Raw genomic sequence first — 21,963 nt, 5'->3', positions numbered from 1 at the left:
TACACTTGTGCGTTCTTAATTTTAATCATTGTTGTAGTACACCGAATGGGTATACAGTATATTGAGAACATGTTTTTTCAAACTAATTGAAAAAAATATGTGTGATTCCATATACTTCCGACCACAATTGAGCCTAGAATTTTGGTGGTAAGTTTTGGTCATTAAGCGGGTCACCAAGTGACCTAACTCAATTTTTCAACTGCATCATGGCTGTCCCAAGCATGATTGTTAAGCGATCAGGCAGGTTGTTAAGCAGGGTGTCTCAGGAGGTGGGGGAGTCCCTGGGGGGCTTGGCGCAGGCCACATGCAAGTTACAGGGGTGCTGTGGCATGGCACAGATGTAGGGAAGCCAGCGAAAGAAACTGTAGTTGCCTTCAGTACAGCGAAACAGTGCGAGACGGAGAAAGATCAAAACACCTGGGAAGCTTCCACAGTGGGGCATAAAGCAGCCTCCCCTCATGTAGCTCTGAATGCCTGGGAAGCTCCAGCCCAGCTGCCCTCTTTGCCCTGCCCTGCCCTGCCCCATGGCAACTGACCTTCACCGGCCTGGATCTTTATGAAAAAGAAGAAAAATACTAAAGGCAGCAGCTCAGCTGCAGTGTCTTAAACTACCCCTTTCCCCATGTTCCTGGGCAAGGCTGGAGCACTGGAGCTTGCTTCGTGACGAAAAAATAAAGAGCTTGCCTCATTTTGCCAGGGCTCTGGGAAGAAAGCTTGGTTTCCCAAGGCTGCGTAAAGCACCCTTGATTCTAAAAGCTAAACATTGTGGCTGGCTTTTTCTCTGCAAAAAGTCAGACTGAGCATGCCTTAAAGCTTGATAATTTTAAGAGGTTTCGGGTTGACTTTCCTGGGTTAAAACCATTGAGCTCACGTTCCCAGAGGAGATCGGCTTCAGTGGAAATAGCTCCTTTGCGGGGGGGGGGGGCTGCCTTATGCCCTTGGAGTCTCCTGGGCATTTGGAACTTCCCATGGGGCGGTTCCCAGGGTGTTCAGCCCTGGGGAAGGTTGACTGCTTTGTCCTGCACCATTCGACTTCCCCGGCATTGAAGATCATAGATGGGGGCAGGGGAGAGATAGGCAAGTGGAAGGAACTTGAATTTTGATCAGGTGACTACGGGGAGGCTAGGGTGGCTCTAACTTCTGGCACAGGTCATAAGCCAGTGCAGTAGTAAGTCGACGAACGCCTGTATACAACAGTTTGTTTAGTGACCATTCAAAGTTACAACAGCATTGAAAAGAGTGACTTTATGACCGTCTTTCACACTTATGGCCGTTGCAGCATCCCCATGGTCATGTGATCAAAATTCAGACGCTTGGCAACTGCAGTGATTCATTTAACAACTTTGGCAGGCAAGAAAGGTTGTAAAATGGGGCAAAACTCAACAGCTGTCTCTACAACATAAATGTTGGGCTCAATTGTGGTCATAAGTCGAGGACTAGATTGTAGTTACATAAAAAAAATCTTAAGATTCGTAAATATGGCACACAGGTCTGTTTCCTATTGCTGTTGTTAACTATGGTGTGCTAAACATTTTTCTTTTCACATTGAAACTTTATAAATACTTCCCTGTACATTTTTATTTGTCAATTGTTAGATGACTGAAAAATAGTATGTTTTGATATCCTTTCATCACTATATATTATACAAAATATAGATGTGGAGGTAAGCCAGAATTAAAATAATAATGTAGGAAAGACTTTACGATATTCAGCCATATAGAATGCTGTGAATCAAATAGCTGATGCACTGACAAAAGAATTTCCTAGTGGTATAATCTTTTTTTTAAAGAATATGAATTGAAGTAAATAACCACTTACGGTATTTATTTTTAAACTTTAAAAAAAATGCCTTAAAGGCTATTGACACAATGTTTGAAAAAAATACTATAGCATTTGGAAGGAAGATAATAATAGATTATGTGTTTCAAATTCTGATCAGTTCCTTAGAGCTCCAGCACCAATAGAAATAGAGTAGACCAGGGCTTTTCAACCTTTTCACCCATTGTACCACTTTTAGGATATGGCAGCATCTGGGTGCCACCAGTCGCCTAGCAAGGTGTCAAAAACTTGACCAAAAAAAAAGGAAAAATGTGATGAAGTACAGGTAGTCCTCGACTTACAACAGTTCACTTATAGTGACTGTTTGAAGTTACAATGGCACTGAAAAAGTGCCCCCCAAGCACTTTAACTATGGTATGCTGCTTGCTTTCCTGCCCGGCGGCACTCTTCCTCCTGAGGTTTTCATTGTTGTGAGCATTTCTGTTGAGGATTGGCAGCGGGGGTGGGGTGTGTTTGGTTTTTATTCCCCCCATCCATCTGCTGGGTGGTGGCAGCAGGTTTTGGTCACTTCCCATGACCCTGGGACACTGTGACCGTCATAAATATGAATCAGTTGCCAAGCATTTGAATGTAAATCACAAGACCCTGGAGATCCTGCAACATTCCAGCTGATTGGCGCTTCTGGGCTCAGCAGAAGCGCCAGGATCAGTGCCAAGCTCCAGCTGGAGCCTGGCGCTGATCCTGTCGCTTCCACGGAGCCCTGACAGCCGCAAAGAAGCGTTGATCCTGGTGCTTCCACTGAGCCCTGACAGCCCTGCAGCTCCAGCTGTCTCTCGCTCAGTCTTGTGCAGTGCTGCCATTCCCCTCCCCCGCTACCACTTTTCTAGGAAGGTCGCATACCACCTGCCAGGTGCCAATGTACCACAGGTGGTACCCGTACCACTGGTTGAAAAGCCTTGGAGTAGACTATATAAGAGTAAACTTGCTTAATTTCCATAATATGAAAAAAAACTACAAGTTTTCTGTTAAGAGAATTGTACACAAATGTAACCTTACGGAGCCTGGTATATATTTTGTGGAAGGCATAAAATGACGGAGGGAAGGATTAAAAAACCTACAGAGTTCATAGTTTTCCAGTGGAAATAAAGCCACAGCCCTCCCCTTGCATTTTATGCCAGTTTTTACTGATTTTTCTTATGACATCACTGGTTTCTTTCTTTCCTTCACCTGCTCCCTCCTGTTTTTTTAAACAGTATTTATGGATGCATCAGGATTAAGCCAAAGAGAAGCTGTTAGACAGAAGCAGGCAGCAAAGTCAGCTGGCAAAGATCTGCTTATTAAAAAGCCCATGCTGAAGGCTGTTGACATAAACCAGTGATTCCATGCAGATGCTGTATGAGTCATTTCTACTGATGATTGTCAGTATATGCAGTATGATATTGTGTGGTTAATGGTTTAAAAAGATAACAGAGGGTTGTAGGCAATTATTTGCCAAAACTTTCATCTTCTACTACTCAGAGTATACTTTGTCTGCATTTTGCAATTATTCAGAGCGTTGCCAGAGTCGAGTCCTTATAAACACTGCATGGGGAAGTACACGCCAGCACTGTTTTTTCCCTTCTCTTTTAGAGTTAGGATTTGTGTGTCTTCAAGTCTTCCCAAAATAGGAAGCCTCATAGGCCTGTAGTGGACTTCGCCGCTGTTCATGTTACCTTCTGGATTTGTCATTTTTAAGCAGCCGTATTTCCTATTAATAAGATGCTTTGCTCAGGTTATATTAAAACATACTCTAGGAACCTGTTTTGCTTTCCTGAATGTCGGGTTTCATTTCAAATAAATTTTCAGCCGCCCTAATTAACTTCTAGGCATGTGATTAGTATGCGCAAGACCAAATAAAATAGTGAAAATGCTATTTTACTTGTACAATTTTCATTTTATGATCTACCTAGTAACTTTGTATTTTTGAAATTAGCTAAGCAAAGCTAATGCAAAGCTAAAGCTATGCTATACGAAACCTGGTCCGATCATGTACAAAGTTTCTTTCTATGATAACTGTCGATTTACCACTTAAAAATGAAGGCACTATATTCTTATAACATTTATTAAGGATATTAAAAATGAGTGTTATCCTTAACTGGACATTTTGTTAGAAAAATATATTGTTAGCAAGCAACAATATATTTGAACAAGGTTTTTCTTATTCTAATTGATAATTCTTTATCTTATCTAATTGAACACAAAGGGATTTTACAGTAAATTTGACATTTGTGTTTCATAGCCAACAAGTTTTGGTAGAATTTTTTTTAACTTAGAATGATTTGATCATAACCATTTTTATTAGAGTTAATGATTGGGACAAATTTCGATGGTATTAATGATTATTGTAAGCAAATTCCTCACTTTTGATATATTTAAACAAACATGAGACTACTCAAATATTCTTAAATACTGATGTTTTCTCTGAACAGACTTTGAAAGATACTATTTTCCCCGAGGTCTCTGGTATTTTTTTAAGCTGTCTCTCATTTGTGGGTAATTGATGCCAGCACTGAATGTTTATACACACAGAAAAACACTGTTACCTATTGATTTAATTTGAAAAAATTAAGGCTATTTTTAAAAAAAGGTTTAATCAGTTATAATTTTACTTGAATCTTTTGTGTGTTTTTAAGGGCAGAAAATCTAAATAATTAGGAAATATAGTAAAATGTTTATAGTTAATTAAAAATAAATTGTTTCTAGTTGTGAAAGATATACAGAAGCTGTTTGTAGTGTGATGTAGTATTGTCCCAAATAAGACTGCTAATTTTTTTTAATCATGTCTCCAAGGATGCTGTGGGTATAACATTGGATGTTTTGGCTTTGACAAGATCTTGATCTCAGTAAAGCATTTGACCAAGTACCATTATGGATGATAATACCTATTAATTGACCCCACAGTGGACCCATACTGGGTTTAAATGAATTCTCATAGTGATTTCTCATCAGGTTGGAGAGAGATCTAGTTATTAAATACTTTTATTAGAATCTTGAGCACATACAAATACCGTCCTGATGACACAACCTTAGATGTCTGAACTGAGCAAGAGTTTGGAATCAGTGGCCAAAATGCTGTCTTCCAATTCCATGATTATTGTTGTTGTTGCGAAGTCGTGTCCGACCCATCGCGACCCCATGGACAATGTTCCTCCAGGCCTTCCTGTCCTCTACCATCTTCTGGAGCCCATTTAGGCTCACGCCTACAGCTTCAGCCACCTCATTCTCTGTCGTCCCCTTCTCTTGCCCTCAACCTTTCCCAGCATTAGGCTCTTCTCCAGTGAGTCCTTCCTTCTCATTAGGTGGCCAAAGTATTTGAGTTTCAACTTCAGGATCTGACCTAAAGAGCAGTCAGGGTTGATCTCCTCTAGGACTGACCGGTTTGATTGCCTTGCAGTCCAAGGGACTCGCAGGAGTCTTCTCCAGCACCATAGTTCAAAGGCCTCAATTCTTTGGCACTCAGCTTTTCTTATGGTCCAACTTTCACAGCCATACATTGCAGCTCGGAAGACCATAGTCTTGACTATATGCACTTTTGCTGGCAGGGTGATGTCTCTGCTTTTTAGTGTGCCGTCTAGATTTGCCATGGCTTTCCTCCCCAGGAGCAAGCGTCTTTTAATTTCTTGGCTACAGTCCCCATCTGCGGTGATCTTGGAGCCCAGGAAAATAAAATCTGTCACTACCTCCATTTCTTCCCCATTTACTAGCCAGGAATTGAGAGGGCCGGATGCCATGATCTTGGTTTTCTTACTGCCACTCTAATAATACGGTAAGTAATCAACTGATAGTATATTAAACACAGAGTGATAACTTTTTTGAACTTCATGTGGATCTGGTTTTTCGCACCTCACACCCAGTGAACTAGGGACATTTAAACTAGGAATGCATTATAAATTCACACCAAAAACAAGAGTTACGATGATATTTTATTTCTGTGTCATTTTTCCTCCTAGATGAGCCCAGAGCAGGTTCATAAAGAATAAACACAATTTTCAATAGAGTAATAAAAATCAAGAAAAATAATAGATGAAAATATTAAATGGCTAATTTTAAGAAAGGATTCTAAAAGATGGTATACTGGGAACAGTTATCTACTCATGCCTGGATGAAGAACTATTATTTTCAACATAAAAAAACCCTGAGGCTAGAGGGCCGGATGCCATGATCTTGGTTTTCTTAATGTTTAGATCCAACCCAACTTTTGCACTCTCCTTCATTCGCAACAAGAGGCTCTTTAGTTCCTCTTGATTCTATGTAGCTTGAAAGCAGTGTTGTCTATTTTAGAGTGGAAGTAGGTGAAGCAAATTTGGAGTTAACATCTTATTAAATGGTAGGATGAGAAGGATGAAAGCATGATTGAGTAGGCAATAGCGTTTAACTCTGCAAGAGTTATTTGGCAAGTTTGAAATATGCCCTCAGTTACACCTGTGGTAGTTGACTGTGCAGTGCAGTGCAGTGCAAAGTTACATTAAAATTAATTCTTAGAGAACTATTTAAATGAACAGTGTTTATTGTCAACCCTCAAGTATTGAGAAGTATTAATAGAATGGAAGTATTGAGATCGGTAGTACCTTTCAGATGTACTGAGTTGCAATCTCTGAAATCTATCCAGAATATACACTGGTTAAGTATTATGGGAATAGGAGTCTAACATATGTGGAAGACCTCAGGTTGCATACCTCTGCTTCAGAAGCACAATTTCTTCCAAACTTGAATATGCAAGGAATAAACACAAATTATATACAAAACATTTTATTACATATATTTGTGAATTTACAATATGTACATATTGCACATTTAGCTGGAATGTATATTATACAGGAAACAAGTGACTTTAGAGTGGGTGCAGAATCCAACCTAAAACATGTTCATCCCTTGCCTAGGGCATGCTGTCTAGTAGACCACAATCATAACAGCTCTATGAAAAGTTTGTAAAGTAACATTTTCAGTTTTATAAGCAAGAAAGATATCAAATGATGCTTCCTCTAAAGCAGGGGTGTCAAACTGCAGGCCCGCGGGCCAGACTTGTCATGCAAAAGCCGCACCCACCCGGTTGCCAGCAATAGCAAAACCATCCCGATACATTACGTTGCGAGTTTGACATGTCTGCTCTAAAGGCAGGTTTCCTTGACAGTGACTGTAATCTCTTTTAAGGGAAACATGTCTATATTTGAAAAGATGTTACTTTTTTGGCAGTACAACACAACTGTTGTAGAGCAACTTTAAAGCATAAAACATGAACAAGTAATTAACATTTTGGTAGTTTTTCACTATAAAGAATGCATCTGTAAACGGTGATGATGGGATACAAAACACATTTTTAAAGATTTATGAGTAGTCGTCCATCAATTTCCAAAAATAAATCTCTGATTCGTAATGCCGTATGTTACAAAAATGCTAAGTTCAATTTCCCTGTCAATTTCCAAGGCACTTCTCTTAGTTCTTTTATATATGTTTCCTTTGATAATAGTAGCATCTGCAGTAAAACAATAGCACGAAATATTAAACTCCTACTTTTCCTGATGTTTCGCATTAATTTTCAATGAATTCTGTTAAATATTTCAGTTTGTTTTCAGTTCCTATTGCAATATGGGGACTAAGACAAATGAGAAAAACGTTCCATAATATAAAAATCTAAACTTGATCATTATGTTACAAGGTACAGTAGAACATTCCCAGGTTCCAGTCACCAATTTCCATCCCTGCAGTACTTTCTAAGCTTACTAATAATAATATTTTGCACAAGGTTGATCGTGACTGGTATTCTGAAGCACAGCACAGATAACTTGAAAATTGGAAATAGAAGAAATGGCAATAACTTACTTTTCTTTTATATGAAATAACTGATTCAAAGAAAAAATAATTCAGCGATTCTCTTTGGGGGGCATTTGTAGTTCCTGGTATTGCTGTACTGTATTGCTAAGCAGGTATAGTAATTCAAATACATATTGCAGTTGAATAAGCAAATACATATTAATGCTGTTTCATTCTATGTGTAACAAAAACAACAATGTTTACATACTGCATTATATCATGAATGGTGTATATATGTAAGTGGCTTCTAATATAAAAATATGTCTATTATATGGACAAAAAGGTATCCAGTATAAATAGAGAAAAATGGCAGTTGATTTTATGCCTGAAAAATTAGCTATGCCCATTAGCTTTGAATTTTAAAAAATACACTATCTACTAACTGCACACTATTATGAATAATTCACAGTTGTTGCCTGAGAGTCTACTGTTATTACTTTCCAGTAGGGAGTATGTTTTTATTAAGGGTAAATATTTTACTAAATGAAAGGGTTTGCATCACTGTTTGAAATGAGCATATTTCAATCCAAAACATATTCTCCCAATGCTTATGAATTAGTTATTGCTACCAACATGGTGGAAGCGTGCAGTTCTTCCTCTCAGTAATCTTACCTTATCCTTCTGTGCACATTGGACTTACTGCCAAGCGAGTAAGGAGCCTGGCGCATCTTTTATAATCTGTGGGAAGTATAAAAAGAGGGTCAGGTTATTACATTTTTTAAAATGTGCAATTTGTATGAGGGAATATAAATGTAACTGTAATTCATCTTGGAGCACTATATTGTAGATTTGAATTTGCATGCTTAAGGAGCTAATTTTAAAAGCTACTTAGATTTATATTTATATTTGTTTATGTGTGTGGTTTTTTTTTAAACTAGAGACAAGGATCACCAAGACTTAATTGCATCAGTCCTGTCTTCATCGAGCGCGCTGACATCTGTTTGAATTTAGGCACTTTGCCTCTCTTCACTTGCCCCGCCCGTTCATCCTGCCTCAAGCAGTCCTCTCGTTTAACACTTCTGCACTTGCTGTTGCTGTCCTAGTCCGCGCGCTTAATGGAGACAACACCAATGCAATTGATTGCAGGAGGGTGTGAGCGGAACGGACCTGTAACACGCTCGTTAGCCAAACTACTGGCCTCACAGAGACTATAAGAATATGCTTCCCAATCCTAGCTTATACTCTGACGATGTCACTAGGGGCTGACTAAAGCTCAGTTTTAATAAATTTTTAAGTCTTGATGATCCTTGTCTCTAGTTTTAAACATGAATATACCCAAGACTCATATTTTTAGGGGCTGACTAAAGCTCAGTTTTAATAAATTTTTAAGTCTTGATGATCCTTGTCTCTAGTTTTAAACATGAATATACCCAAGACTCATATTTTTAGGACTATTTTAGATAGATAGATAGATTAGATTAGATTAGATTAGATTAGATTAGATTAGATTGATATATGTATATATGTATATGCATGTATACATGTATATACATGTATACATTTTGTGTGTGTGTGTGTGTGTGTGTGGTTTGTTTGCCCTCCTACGAAGTCTGATGTGGCATAGGAAGGATGCTGTTGAATGGATGGATATTTTCTCAGATTAAGATGATGGATATTTACTAATATCCATGAAAAGATTGTCCACATGCATGAGAAAAATCGGTTTCTACGTTTGTGCAATGAACTATTTGTATAACTAATTGTCCCTATGAAGAAAATAAACAATTCAGGTTTATTTTAATTTTTATTTTAATTCCATTTATATCCCGCCCTTCTAATCATCATGCAAATTAATCAGCATCTAGCTACCCATCTAATATGGGAATAAGATAACTGCTAACAGGGTAGCAGTAAGAAAGCGGAAAGGAGGACTCGGATGCTGAAAACCTGGCGAAAAGGAGGGATACTGCTGCTTCCATTTGTAAAGATTATCTAGAACAGCAGTTCTCCGTCTTTTGCATCTTAAAACACATCACTCAGCCCATCAAAAGTCAAGTCCCATAATAAAACCTATTATTTCAAAAGAAAGTTTCTATATGTTCAGACTTTCTGTTGCCATAAATATAGGAAGTATTAAGGACAAGCGCTGGCTCTTCGGCTTTGAAACGGAGATGAGCACCGGCCCCTAGATTTGGAAACAACTATCATGCGTGTGCGGGGGAACCTTTACCTTTTTAAGGATGTAATAACTTTTCAGTGAATTACCCTGTGTCCCATTAAACAATACTTTTTACTTATTTATTTTGCCTATTTAGGAACTGCCCATGTCCCTCATAGAGCGATTCTTAAATATTAAATTATGCAACATTGCTTGTACAGTGTCAACCTTTAAATGAAGTATATTGATGCTCATTAAATAGTTCCAGAGCACATTAGTGAAAACACTGGGAGCCAAAAACAAGTAATAGAAGCAGTAGCAAATCATGTAAATTCATTTTCATCTCAGGAACTAATCATAGCAAGTTTTTGTTAAGGAGCAGTTTCATATTATATATTTGTTCCCATGCAGATATATGCAGAAATCTGGATGCAGTAATAAAAAGAAATGTGGCTCACCAAATACTGTATTTAGGCTGCCATTTCTGTAATTCAGTTCCTCACGTATCATTTAAGTTCATTCTAGCAATCAGAATTGGTTATAAATCCTGTGAAAAGTACCCTTAGTGCAAAAACCTTGCTATAGGGTAATATACTTTGCCCAGAATATAGTTTTTCTATAATCTAATTAATTCCCAATCACCAAGCTGATTTTAAAACATTTCTTTAAAAAATCCATAAGATTGTTGGAAAATAGGAAACACTTTGTTGAATTGCTAACTCTTTATTTGGGAGGTCTTTGACTAGATTTGACTAAATAAATAAATGTAGTCATTGTAGTAAGACTTAATATGGTTCCTTGGTTTTGGCTTAGACTAGTTGAACAAAAAACTGTTGGTTCTTCAACTAGGTATTTACATATTTGGCACAATGTGTGAGATTTTGTGGTCAATTTGTTTTGTGAATAGGATAATCTCATCAGGAAAAACTAATCTACTTACAGAAATTGTATCACCTGTTTACATCTTAGAAGTAAAAATGTGCAGTTTATGCATTTATGCAAGTTCAAACTCTATGTACTAAATGACTAAGTTCCAATCAGGTTTTTTTTAAAAGTATTCTTTTATTGTTAGTATCTTCTCTGTATTTCAAGAAAAAGAATATGAACTTTTTCATTTTTCTTGATGTAATTGGCAAAAATTTCGAATTTTTATATCTAAATCACTTAAAAAGTGTTGACAGCAAGGGGTAGTCAGTGATTATCATTGTCATCAAAATTTATACATTTGCCATTTAATAATGTAGAATTTGAATTGGTTTCACTGGTAGTACTTCATTTCTATTACTGGCTTTTCAGAATTCAGAGTATTTCAGCATAGTATAAGTTGTTTTTCATTTTCTTAAGAAATTGCTTTTCTAGCAACCAGGATTTTTCAGCTGTGTATTTGTGCTCTAAGCGCAAAACAATTTTAATTCGTAAATGACGGTTATCTGATCTGATAAGGAATTCAGTTCCTGTATTGAAATCCTAAAACATAAAGAGTTGGCATATAACGAAAGAACAGATTGGCTGCCTGAAAAAATATGTTTTAAATGCTTGTTTATGAAATTAGAACCATTTAGATCTCCCTGAGGAATTGCAAGAGAGCACTGTTCTGTTTCATCACTGTAACACTACAAACTCTTTAAGTGTATCATGATAATTACACAGGGTGATTATTCTTTAAAAAGCTATATTTATCAGTAATTCTGGACTTAGGTGATAGAACTTACATGCAGGTATGGTACAATCTCTTGTATGGTGATAAAGTCTGTGAAAGTGTTTAGTGCATTTTGGGCTAAAATAAAGGTGACCTGTAAAAGAAGAAAATCAGTGGATTAATTTAATTGGTGCCACAAGACAAAAGATTATAATTGAGGCAATAATTCAGAAGTGAAATTTGGCTTACCTGTTAAATGATTTAAAAATTTGTCTTTCATTCTTAGGTCTCTAGGAAATATTTCTGTTAAGGAGAATAAAAACACGTCTTTAGAAGAATCAGTATTTATATTCTGGTTCATAATTTCCTGGAATATACCATTCAAGGCAAAAGTTAAAATTATCTGAAAGGGCAATGATGTTTTAGAAGCACAGTATAATCTGTCTCTTTTATTTTCCATTGATACAATTGGAACAAAAGTCCTATATAATTAAGATATTCCCATTTAATAAGAGCAGCAAGATTTTGAGTAAAGATGACTAATATTTGGAATCACAGCTATAATTTTGCTAAAAGTTCTTGGAAGTCAGTAAATTGTAATTATTTTGCTTTATTTTTGTGCTTCATAGGCACAACATTACTGAGTTCAATTGGTAGAATTAAATAATAATTAGGACTATCTCAGAGGAATTGGAATAGATAGGTACTTCATGCAATGGTTCTTTCTCCAAAAGGGTGTTTTTGGCACTAATGATACAGAAAAACACTGTCTGATTCTGAGCAAGTACTCTCCCACTCTCAGGTGGTCCACAATTTGGACATTCTCCTAAGCTTTGCTTGGGGAACAGGTGGTTCCTGTAGTAAAAAAAGGGTTTTGCCCAGTTTCATCTTGGGCAACAATAGTGACCTTTCCTGGATCAGGGCCCCCTGCTCATAGATAATAATTATCTAGCCCCGTGGTGGTGAACCTATGGCATGCATGCCCCAATTGGCATGCAGAGCCCTCTCTGTAGGCATGCACGCCATCGCCCCAGTCCTAGGCCTTCAGCTGAGTTTTATAAAACCTTTTCACCTTAGGCTTCTGCCACCATATGCAAAAAAAAAGGTTCAGTCAATCAATTTCAACTTCTTGCGAGGAAAAAGAAATCTTGCAAAGTTGGAATTGATTGATTGAACTTTTTTAGTTCCACCCAGTCTGCTGTTACCACCAAAGCCATGCCCACCCAATGGGCTATGCCCACCCAGCACCCGACCCACATAAGTGGGTTTTGGGTGGCAGTTTGGGCACTCAGTCTCAAAAAGATTCACCATCACTGATCTAGCCACTTCCCATTTGGACTTGGAGCGTCAAGAAGCTATAATTGCAGTGGCCTGAGCAGTCCTGGATGTATTTTATATGTACACAAAATGCAGTGGCTTAGGCAGTCCTGGATGTATTTTAATCTGTTTTGATATTACAAACTAAAGGGATTCCTCTTAGCCCTTCAAATTCTAGCTTCTCTGTGAATTTCTATTCTTTTGGCTTGATGCTGATTTGTTGGCAAAGGTGTCATGGACCTTCTAGTTGCTTTAACTAAAGCTGCTCTGACATGAGAGGGAGAAAGGACTGTCAGCCTAAGTCTCGGCCACTGTGCATAATATCCTTAAAATCCAACATCATTCATCTTAAATTATGCAACATTGCTTGCACAATGCCACCTTTTAAATGAAATTTATTGACACTCATTAGTTAAATAGTTCCAGACCACATCAGTGAAAAAACAAAGCTAAAGTGAGTAATAGAAGCAACAGCAAAACTTCTAAATTCATTTTCATCTTGGAACTAAGTATAGCATATTTTTCTTAAGGAGCAGATTTATATCATATGCTTCTATCCATGCAGATTTATGCAGAAATGTGGATGCAAAATAATGAATGAGAAAAAAATTTGTCTTACTAAATATTGTATTTAGGCTGTCATTTCATTCTGTAATTCAGTTCTTCACATCCTTATCTAGGATGGAACAATGTTGACACATATTGTCAGAGAAATTGACAGAATATTGTATTTTGGAAGAAATGAAACCATGTTGTTAAACAAAATATGGAGGTGATTGGGAAATACATATAGCTATTTTGTTATTTACTGCTGTGGTTTGCTTCCTCAAAGCTTATTCAAGGGATAGGAATATAACTAGCTTATTGAAATCCTCTTTAGCTTCTTATGGCCATCTCTTTGATTTAGTGTCACATTTAATATTATTTACAATTTTGTCATGATGATAATTGCATATGATCATTAATATTACCATAAATTAATGCATAAACAGCATTTACCTTTGTAACTTTTACATTCTACTATATCTGGCCCATTGGGGAGTTTAGCTGTTTCTCAAAATTTAACTTTTATTTATTTCTAAGTATGGTCCAACTCAGTTGAATGGATCTTTTCATATTTTGATTTAATTCTGTCAATTGCAGCACTGAATGCTTAGATACATCTCTCAAAAGTCTTGTAAGATGAAGGCAATTCAGAAAGGTTTCTTTAGAAAAGTATTTCAGAAAATGGCAAGTTTTCATTAGAACAGATAGACTTCATCTATATAGTCCAATTATAGTCTATATAGGAAAATTACACGTTGAATTCAATCTGTTGCTTAAGCAGATTTTGCAGTTGTCTTAAAGTTGTATATTTTAAAAAATTGCTAAAATATATGATAAAATATATATCTCAAACTTTTGGTGAATGCATCCTTGTCATTTTATGGATAATATTGAAGTGGTTTGCCCTTGCCTTCTTTCGAGATTTTTTTTTTCCAATTTCTCTCTTTAGTTCTAACCTTAGCCAATAGTGCTAAGGTTTCTAGCCACAGTTGACCTTGCTGGACTCTGAGTTTAGCCAAGCTGAGCTAAATGTTCACCAAATGATGAACAGATGAGTTCTATAAGCATTTTAAAATACACATAACCAGTATTAGCAAAATGTATCTCTAGGATAAACAAACATCTATTAAAAGTACCAAGCATGTTTCATCCATACATTTTTCCCCCTATAATAATTAAATTTCCTCGTACAAAAATAGAGTATACCTTAGGTTTAAGCAAGATCTGTTCATTAATTTTGTTGGTGTTTGAGCTTCTAGTATTGTTCTACTGCTGCCCAAAAATTGCATGGCTATAAAGTTTTTTGTTGTTATATTTGCTGTGGTTTTAAAAGGTCAGTTTTGTTCATTTAGTTGAGGTAGGACATAAGTACCAGTGGTCAATATAAAATAATGGCTAGTTGTCACCAAATTGGAGAGGAATATCTCTAAGGACATACTATCTGGAGCTTTATCAGTGGCACTTAGTGATGTAATTGGCACTTGTGATGTCAACTGATTTCAGCTGGACATCGGCCCTGGTCTTCAGAATTGTGCATAGTTATCTCTGTTTTCAGTGGCTAGCAAAATCAAGATAAACAATATAAAATTATTTCAGTTGAAGTCAGCATATTTGGTGCACAATTTAGATTGAGTTATATTTTTAATAAAAATATTCATACCTAGGCAGGTAAAATGCAGCACTAAGCAACCTTAATTAATTGATCCCTGACAGACCTTCTTCCAAAGAAATACAGCATGTATTTCACTAGGATGAAAATCACATTAAGCATTAATAGATTATGATAAGTACAACTGGTTTTCCCATGGTAAAATTGTATGTTTTGTTACATTGAAAGTTCTTTTTCCCCAACAAATACTAATGCAAAATTAACTATTCTAAGAAAAACCTTTAAATCTGAGATTCTGATTTTTTTTCAATAAAATGAGATGTGTTTGCAGAAAAAAAACCCTTTTTATTTTATAGTATTTTGCATATGTGAGGAACCAAAACGCTAAATCTATGTACCTAGTTTCTGGGCAGTCAAATAGTTTTAAAGTATGTTCCATATTCACTGTTTTCTTTAGACTTAAGACCAGACAATATTCTTAACATGAAATTTAGACCATCAGTTCTGTTGAAACTTTAAGAAGAAACACGTTCGTTTCACAGATAGCAGAGCACCAGCATAAAAGTAAAATAATTTATAAACACGGAGGGTTTAAACAAGTGCAATCACTCATTGGTTTCAGAGTGGGAGGTGGGAAAAGAATTATAATTGCTAACAATTGTACATTCTATCAACAACTGTTTTTAAAAGCACATTAGTCTCATATATGTCATATCCTTCCTGTGGAGGATCAGATGAGTAGAGAAAACATTGATCTGATTTACACATTGCACTGAACCATTTTAATAGACTGTAGTTAGTTGGGCTCAAACAATATGCTAAGACAAAATCAAGCAATCGCATGTTGGCTTAGTGCAATAAGTTACTGTACACATATTAAAAAGAAACCTTATTTTGCTCTAATAGCACAAACTGTCAGTTACAACATTCACTTTGTGGAGATGTTAAAATTAATGAGGCTTTAAAAAAATTAAACTACTGAACACTATGGCACATCATCTTGAAGGAATAAAAGGTGTATATATCCCATTTTCTCAAAACCATGCTTGTTTATGTGTTAATTGAAGAGTAATGGGAGATAACTTCCTATCTTTTTAATTTTTCCATTAATGCCAATGGGACTCTAGGATGCTAAGCTTAATATAGAATAAACAAACAGTAGAGAAGCAAAAAAAATATGAGATAGATTCAAAGGCAACTCAATCATCCAACAGGATTGGATTCTTGCACAACTGCTTTTGATTCCAAGCAGACAGCAAGCAAAGCACACTTAAATATACATATGAAGAAATGGGAATTTTACCAGATGCATTTGCTCCATGCATATAAGACTGCACCTGAATAGTAGGAGTGAAAATCTGAATTGTAAGAAATGAAATATTTTATAACATCATAAACTGAATATACCTGCAAGCAGCTCTAGCAGTCATTAGAAAATTCCCATTGTTGTTATTAGTTGCAAAGTTGTGTCCGACCCATTGCAACCCCATGGACAACGTTCCTCCAGGCCTTTCTGTCTTCTACCATCTTCTGCAGTCCATTTAGGCTCACGCCTACTGCTTCAGTGACTCCATCCAGCCACCTCATTCTCTGTCGTCCCCTTCTTCTCTTGCCCTCAAACTTTCCCAGCATTAGGCTCTTCTCCAGTGAGTCCTTCCTTCTCATTAGGTGGCCAAAGTATTTGAGTTTCAACTTCAGGATCTGGCCTTCTAAAGAGCAGTCAGGGTTGATTTCCTCTAGGACTGACTGGTTTGATCGCCTTGCAGTCCAAGGGACTTGCAGGAGTCTTCTCCAGCACCATAGTTCAAAGGCCTCAATTCTTTGGCGCTCAGCCTTTCTTATGATCCAACTTTCACAGCCATACATTGCAACTGGGAAGACCATAGCCTTGACTATATGCACTTTTGTTGGTAGGGTGCTTTTTAGTGTGCTGTCTAGATTTGCCATGGCTTTCCTCCCCAGGAGCATGCATCTTTTAATTTCTTGGCTGCAGTCCCCGTCTGCGGTGATCTTGGAGCCCAGGAAAATAAAATCTGTCACTATCTCCATTTCTTCCCCATCTATTAGCCAGGAATTGAGAGGGCTGAATGCCATGATCTTGGTTTTCTTACTGCCACTCTAATAATACGGTAAGTAATCAACTGATAGTATATTAAACACAGAATGATAACTTTTTTGAACTTCATGTGGATCTGGTTTTTCGCACCTCACACCTAGTGAACTAGGGACGTTTAAACTAGGAATGCATTATAAATTCACACCAAAAACAACAGTTATAATGATATTTTATTTCTGTCATTTTTCCTCCTAGATGAGCCCAGAGCAGGTTCATAAAGAATAAACACAATTTTCAATAGAGTAATAAAAATCAAGAAAAATAATAGATGAAAATATTAAATGGCTAATTTTAAGAAAGGATCCTAAAAGATGGTATACTGGGAACAGTTATCTACTCATGCCTGGATAAAGAACTATTTTCAACATAAAAAATACCCTGACGAGTATTGCTTTGGAGAAGACTTTTCCTAGCCAAACCCCAAAGGAGACCACAAGAAGAACCTCCCTTCCTGATCTTCAGCGCATGGCCTGGCAGTCTTGTAAGCCTTTGATTCTTAAACTGTTATTTGAAACACTTGTGTTGGTCCAAGAATTCACAGTCGGTACAGCATTTTCAGGATCAATGTTATTTGATTGATTTATTCATTCCACTTAGCAATTGAGCTGCTACCTTCTAAATGTGACAGTGTCCAATGGTAGCCCTTGATGGAGTACATTATGCTTATCCCATCATGAGATTACTAGGGAATGGTTCACTGAAGCCAGACTAACAGACCAGATGCCCGGACAAACTTGGTCATAGGATTTCTTTGTTACTAAACTAGCTGTCCCATTTGTTGACAGATTAGAATCAAAGAGACACCCCATTGTATTCATCTGTGGGAGTGCTGGCTCATCTAGAACAGGACACTTAACTCCTAGATCTGAAAATCCCTCATGTACAGCCATTTTATTTGGTTCAGCTTACTGGACTTTATCCAATTTATCACTGCCTCTAAGCCAAGAGTCTGAACGTCAGATGATCACTAAAGCTGGATGTGGTCTATTAGTTCTTTAGCCAAGAGCTGCAACACTACTCTTTTCATACCATACCATTTCCTAAAGATACAAAAAATCTTTAGGAAATATAAAATTAATAGCATCATGATAGGCTGTGAAATATAAATTTAAAAAAAACTTTATTGGGAAGTAGTACCAATGAAACCACTACTTCACTTTAGCTATCTAGCTGACATTTTTTTAATTTAAAAGAATACAAGTGGTTTGATTCCCAGATAGATAATATAATCTAGAAAACCCAATCTATTAAGAGCTGTTGCCCAAATCTTGCTTTTCTTTTTCTTTGTTGTTCCCTTTCCATTCTCTTGTCTCCTTGCCTCAGAACAGTCCTTCATCCATGTCTTACTTAGCAATGAAACCTTACTTGTTCATTGACTTTCCGATTCTTTGCCCAGCAAAGAAATCCTCATACCAGGGCTCCAGACCCCCTACCCCAGCCAAAAAAGATGTGGCTCCTTTCTCCTCATCTCCCTTGGGTAGCCACAGTTTCCCAATGTATCTTCTGAGGGCAAGCATTACTCCCCACTTATTATGCCCCCCACCAAAAACAAACACCCCCCCTCCCCGTATCATCTCAGAAATAGCTTTCTCTATTGAAGACAATATTAGGAAGGAGTTTCCAGAGGGTGGTGCTACTTAGTATGGGAGTTCTTGACCAACCAAACTGGCTCACTACTTTTGGAAGATCCACTGTGCTGAGGAGACTTGCTGGGACGTTACTGCTACCACACCACTCCTGGAGCATTCCCTATGATCCAGAGTGTACATGCACATGGCATTCAGCACCCTAGCCTTGCTAAGCACATCTTTGACTGCAACAGAATATGGGCCACATAAGACAAATTGGAGGGCTGCATATGATTCATGATCCAAGAGTATGTGGTTTCTTCTCTAGGCAACTTACTATTATCAGTGTGATCTGATTAAGTGGGTGAAAATTGATTTCAGAATTATCAACACATTCCCTATAATATCTGCCTGAGCACCTTAGTAGTGCCATGCTGGTGTTGAATAATCAAAAAGAGAGAATGGCTCTAACCCTAAACAAAAATTTCCCTCAGCTATTCTGATGGTGGCCCTGCAAATAGGACTAGGCCCCCTGAAACACTTGAGCTGAGCTGAGCTGCTTTAGCAATACCCTGCTAAGGGTATTTCTGTGTCGAAGGCACAGAAAGCACATCCCTGCAGTCTTTCTAAACAATCCTATTCACAGTGAGAATTAAGTCACATATACTCTTAGTTGTTTTTTTTTTAATCCCATTTATATCTCACCCTTCTCCGAAGACTCAGGGCGGCTTACAATCTAAAGCACAATGTGCTTAGCAATAGCCTTCATTCTATGTATATGCCTGCTTATTAGGGCTTTCGCCCCCCCCAAGCGGCATTTTTACAAAGTCAACTTATTGCCCCCAACAATCTGGGTCCTCATTTTACCTACCTCGGAAGGATGGAAGGCTGAGTCAACCTTGAGCCTGGTGGGATGCGAACCTGCACTAATTGCAGGCAGCTGGTGTTACTTAAGGAGGCATTAGCCCACTGCTCCACCAAGGCTCTTCTAGTTGAAAATTTCTTCATTGCCCATAGGTCCGTATTTGATGGCTCCATATTTAGAGACCATACATGATGATAAACCAAACACCCTTTTCGTTTCCAGGTGCCATAACAAGGCCAGGAGTGCAACAGAAGTGCCATATATTCATCTCTGAAGCTAGACCATCTTAAATGAAATCAAGCACAGCAATTTCAAATTGGAGTTGTTGTGAGTTGGGTCATTTTATAAATGAAATTTAGATATAAGTAAAGTAAATAATACTGTTTTTGGGCAGCAAGGTATGCAGTACCCTGTTCTGTCTCTGCATCCCAAATCAAGTAAAAATAGACCACAGCGAATGGAATATGTTACCTCTCTAGTCTATGCTTATGCTAAGCCAAATATCTAATTGGGTAAAACTTGGTCAGATCTGGTCTTCTCATTTCCTCTAGCTTCAGAGCAGTTGAACCCATTCATCTATGCAAAAGTCAGTCAGGCTATCTTTATAAAAACTTTATAGAATTCTTCAGGGACAACTAGCAATGTGATGGCACATTTTTCTTTTTAGTAAAATTTGGGGGTGGGGGGGAGAGAGATCTTAAACTGTATTTAATACAACACAATAGACTTACCAATTTTCTGTTTTTCTGAGTAAGTTCCATAGTCAGGCACTTCCCTTTGATCAAGAGGTGGGTAGTCTTGTTTGTACTGCACTCCATTTTCTTCATCCTCTTCTAGATGGTATTTTTTCAGTTCTTGAATGATCTCCATTATCAGATTTAAGAGGTTTTGTCTTTCCTTCAGCCCCACCCGAGATTCTGATTTTTCTTTACAATGGCCTGCTGAAAGTATCAATGCCATCAGCCCAATCAGCACTGAAGACCTTAGAAGTTTGCACATTGCACTTGTGGAGACAACCCAGGAAAAGAGAATATATTTCCCACTTACTCCCTGAAAGAGAGAAAATGTTTTAAAAAAAATCAGAAAGAAGACATGAATTCTAATAGAACAATTTTGATTATATATATGGAACAAACTACTTAGAGTTGTTGCTGCTTTCTTATTTCAGTAAAATATTCTTTAGCTAGGAAGACAATTGGACTTTAGATGTAATAGTCTGACCTTATCCTTCATACTCAAAAATATCAAGAAATGTAGTGAAACTGGTGTGGGAGGGAAGAGACACTACAAAATCAGCTGGGCAAGAATAAATGAAAAACAAAATATTAGAAAACAGCAAACTATAGCAAAGATAAAATTTATCCATTTGCTTGGCAGATCCTGAAATCCTGACTGAAATGTATGTGTTAAGCACCCTGCCTCTTAATATAGCTAAGAGCAGATAAGAAGCTTCAACAATGAGTAACCAAACATTTGGGAGGGAGACAGAGAAATAAATAGCAGTGTCACCTGACTCCAGTATATGGTTTCTAAGTCACTGGGAATTTTTTCAGCCTCTTCAGATTTGCTTGACTTGATCTTGTTGATTTATTAAAACTTCATATAGTTTTCTGCTGATGGACACAGAGGCATTGATCAAATACCGTAATAGCTTAGCTAAGTATTTAGAAATCTACATGACAATCAGAACGGAATTATTACTTTAATCTTGGTTTGGTAATGTTTTCACTCTTTTCAGTCAATACATTGGGAACTATTTCTAATTTGTACACTGGCCTTCTATTAAAATTTTCAAAGCAGAATATCTCCGAATGATTTGCATTCTGAATTATTTTATCTGCCTTCAGTCATAGTAGATTCTACAAGGCTGCCAAATGCTATTACAAATCATCAATTTACCAAGTGATTACACACATTATACCACATGGTATATGGTCCTTCAGTAAGCCAGTTCTGAACGCTCCGAAACCTCTCAAGGAAAACTTCCACATCATACAGCTCCAGACGGAATTGGTCTGGCCTGATCCCATCCAATGCATGCTGTTCAAGGGATAAAATCTGAATTTAATCCACCCCGTTTATCTTATCTGCTGAGACATCAACAGTGTGTCAATTCGGCCTTACTCTGAGAGGTCTCCTCCTCCACGTTGCTGGGGATGCTCAGTGCAGCTTCATTGCATTTGGATTCCCAAAGATAAAGGATGGCAGAAAAGAAACCACCCAACCCATCACGGTGGAGCACTTGCAATTTCCACGGGACAGGATGGATGTCAGGTTTCATCTAGAGATACAACGCTACCTAAAAATGACTTAATTCGGACTAGATGTTATGCTCTTTTCTTTCCTCGGAGTGTCTGGCTTTTTATTCATAGAAGCAAACCCTCCCCCCCTCCCCCCCCCACACACCTGCCCTTGATTTCTACTGCCCCTCCCCAGAAGTGCCTTTTCTCTCTCCGGACTAACATCAGTTCAGGAGCCGAAACGATCGAAAGAAGACCTCGCAGGGCGCGCCTAGCAAGAAGGGAAGCCTTCTTGAAACAGGCTCCAAAGATTCATTCACTCGCGCATCGCTGCAA

General features: G+C 37.5%; 1 protein-coding gene across 2 annotated transcripts; it reads right to left on the bottom strand.

Moving 5' to 3' along the window:
• Window positions 1-6,408: 6,408 nt before the first annotated feature.
• On the bottom strand, window positions 6,409-21,159 carry ALKAL2 (ALK and LTK ligand 2). Of its 2 annotated transcripts, XM_081315345.1 has the most exons (5): window positions 20,119-21,159; window positions 11,616-11,669; window positions 11,440-11,520; window positions 8,242-8,307; window positions 6,409-7,291 (listed from the first exon to the last, which is right to left on the bottom strand). In XM_081315345.1, exons 1-4 carry the CDS (start codon window positions 20,384-20,386, stop codon window positions 8,243-8,245), a joined length of 468 nt encoding a protein of 155 aa, XP_081171471.1. In that variant the 5' UTR covers window positions 20,387-21,159; the 3' UTR covers window positions 6,409-7,291; window position 8,242. The 2 variants fall into 2 exon arrangements, with proteins under 2 accessions (XP_081171471.1, XP_081171472.1); XM_081315346.1 differs by lacking the exon at window positions 6,409-7,291 and having other exon boundaries at window positions 7,428-8,307.
• Between the last annotated feature and the right edge of the window lie 804 nt (window positions 21,160-21,963).

This window comes from Vipera berus, assembly GCF_964194415.1.
Source record: "Vipera berus genome assembly, chromosome: 1".
Lineage (NCBI taxonomy): Eukaryota > Metazoa > Chordata > Lepidosauria > Squamata > Viperidae > Vipera > Vipera berus.
The sequence above is the reverse complement of the archived record's forward strand: the minus strand, read 5'-3'. Positions and strand labels throughout refer to the sequence as shown.

What these genes read in the sequence shown, in the direction of transcription:
- ALKAL2 (XM_081315345.1), bottom strand. Translation starts at nt 20,386, where the DNA reads ATGTGCAAACTTCTAAGGTCTTCAGTGCTGATTGGGCTGATGGCATTG. An exon ending in CTCAGAAAAACAGAAAATTG is followed by an intron (nt 11,670 to 20,118) that starts GTAAGTCTATTG and finishes TCTCCTTAACAG; the next exon opens with AAATATTTCCTAGAGACCTA. An exon ending in AGATTGTACCATACCTGCAT is followed by an intron (nt 8,308 to 11,439) that starts GTAAGTTCTATC and finishes TACTTCCCACAG; the next exon opens with ATTATAAAAGATGCGCCAGG.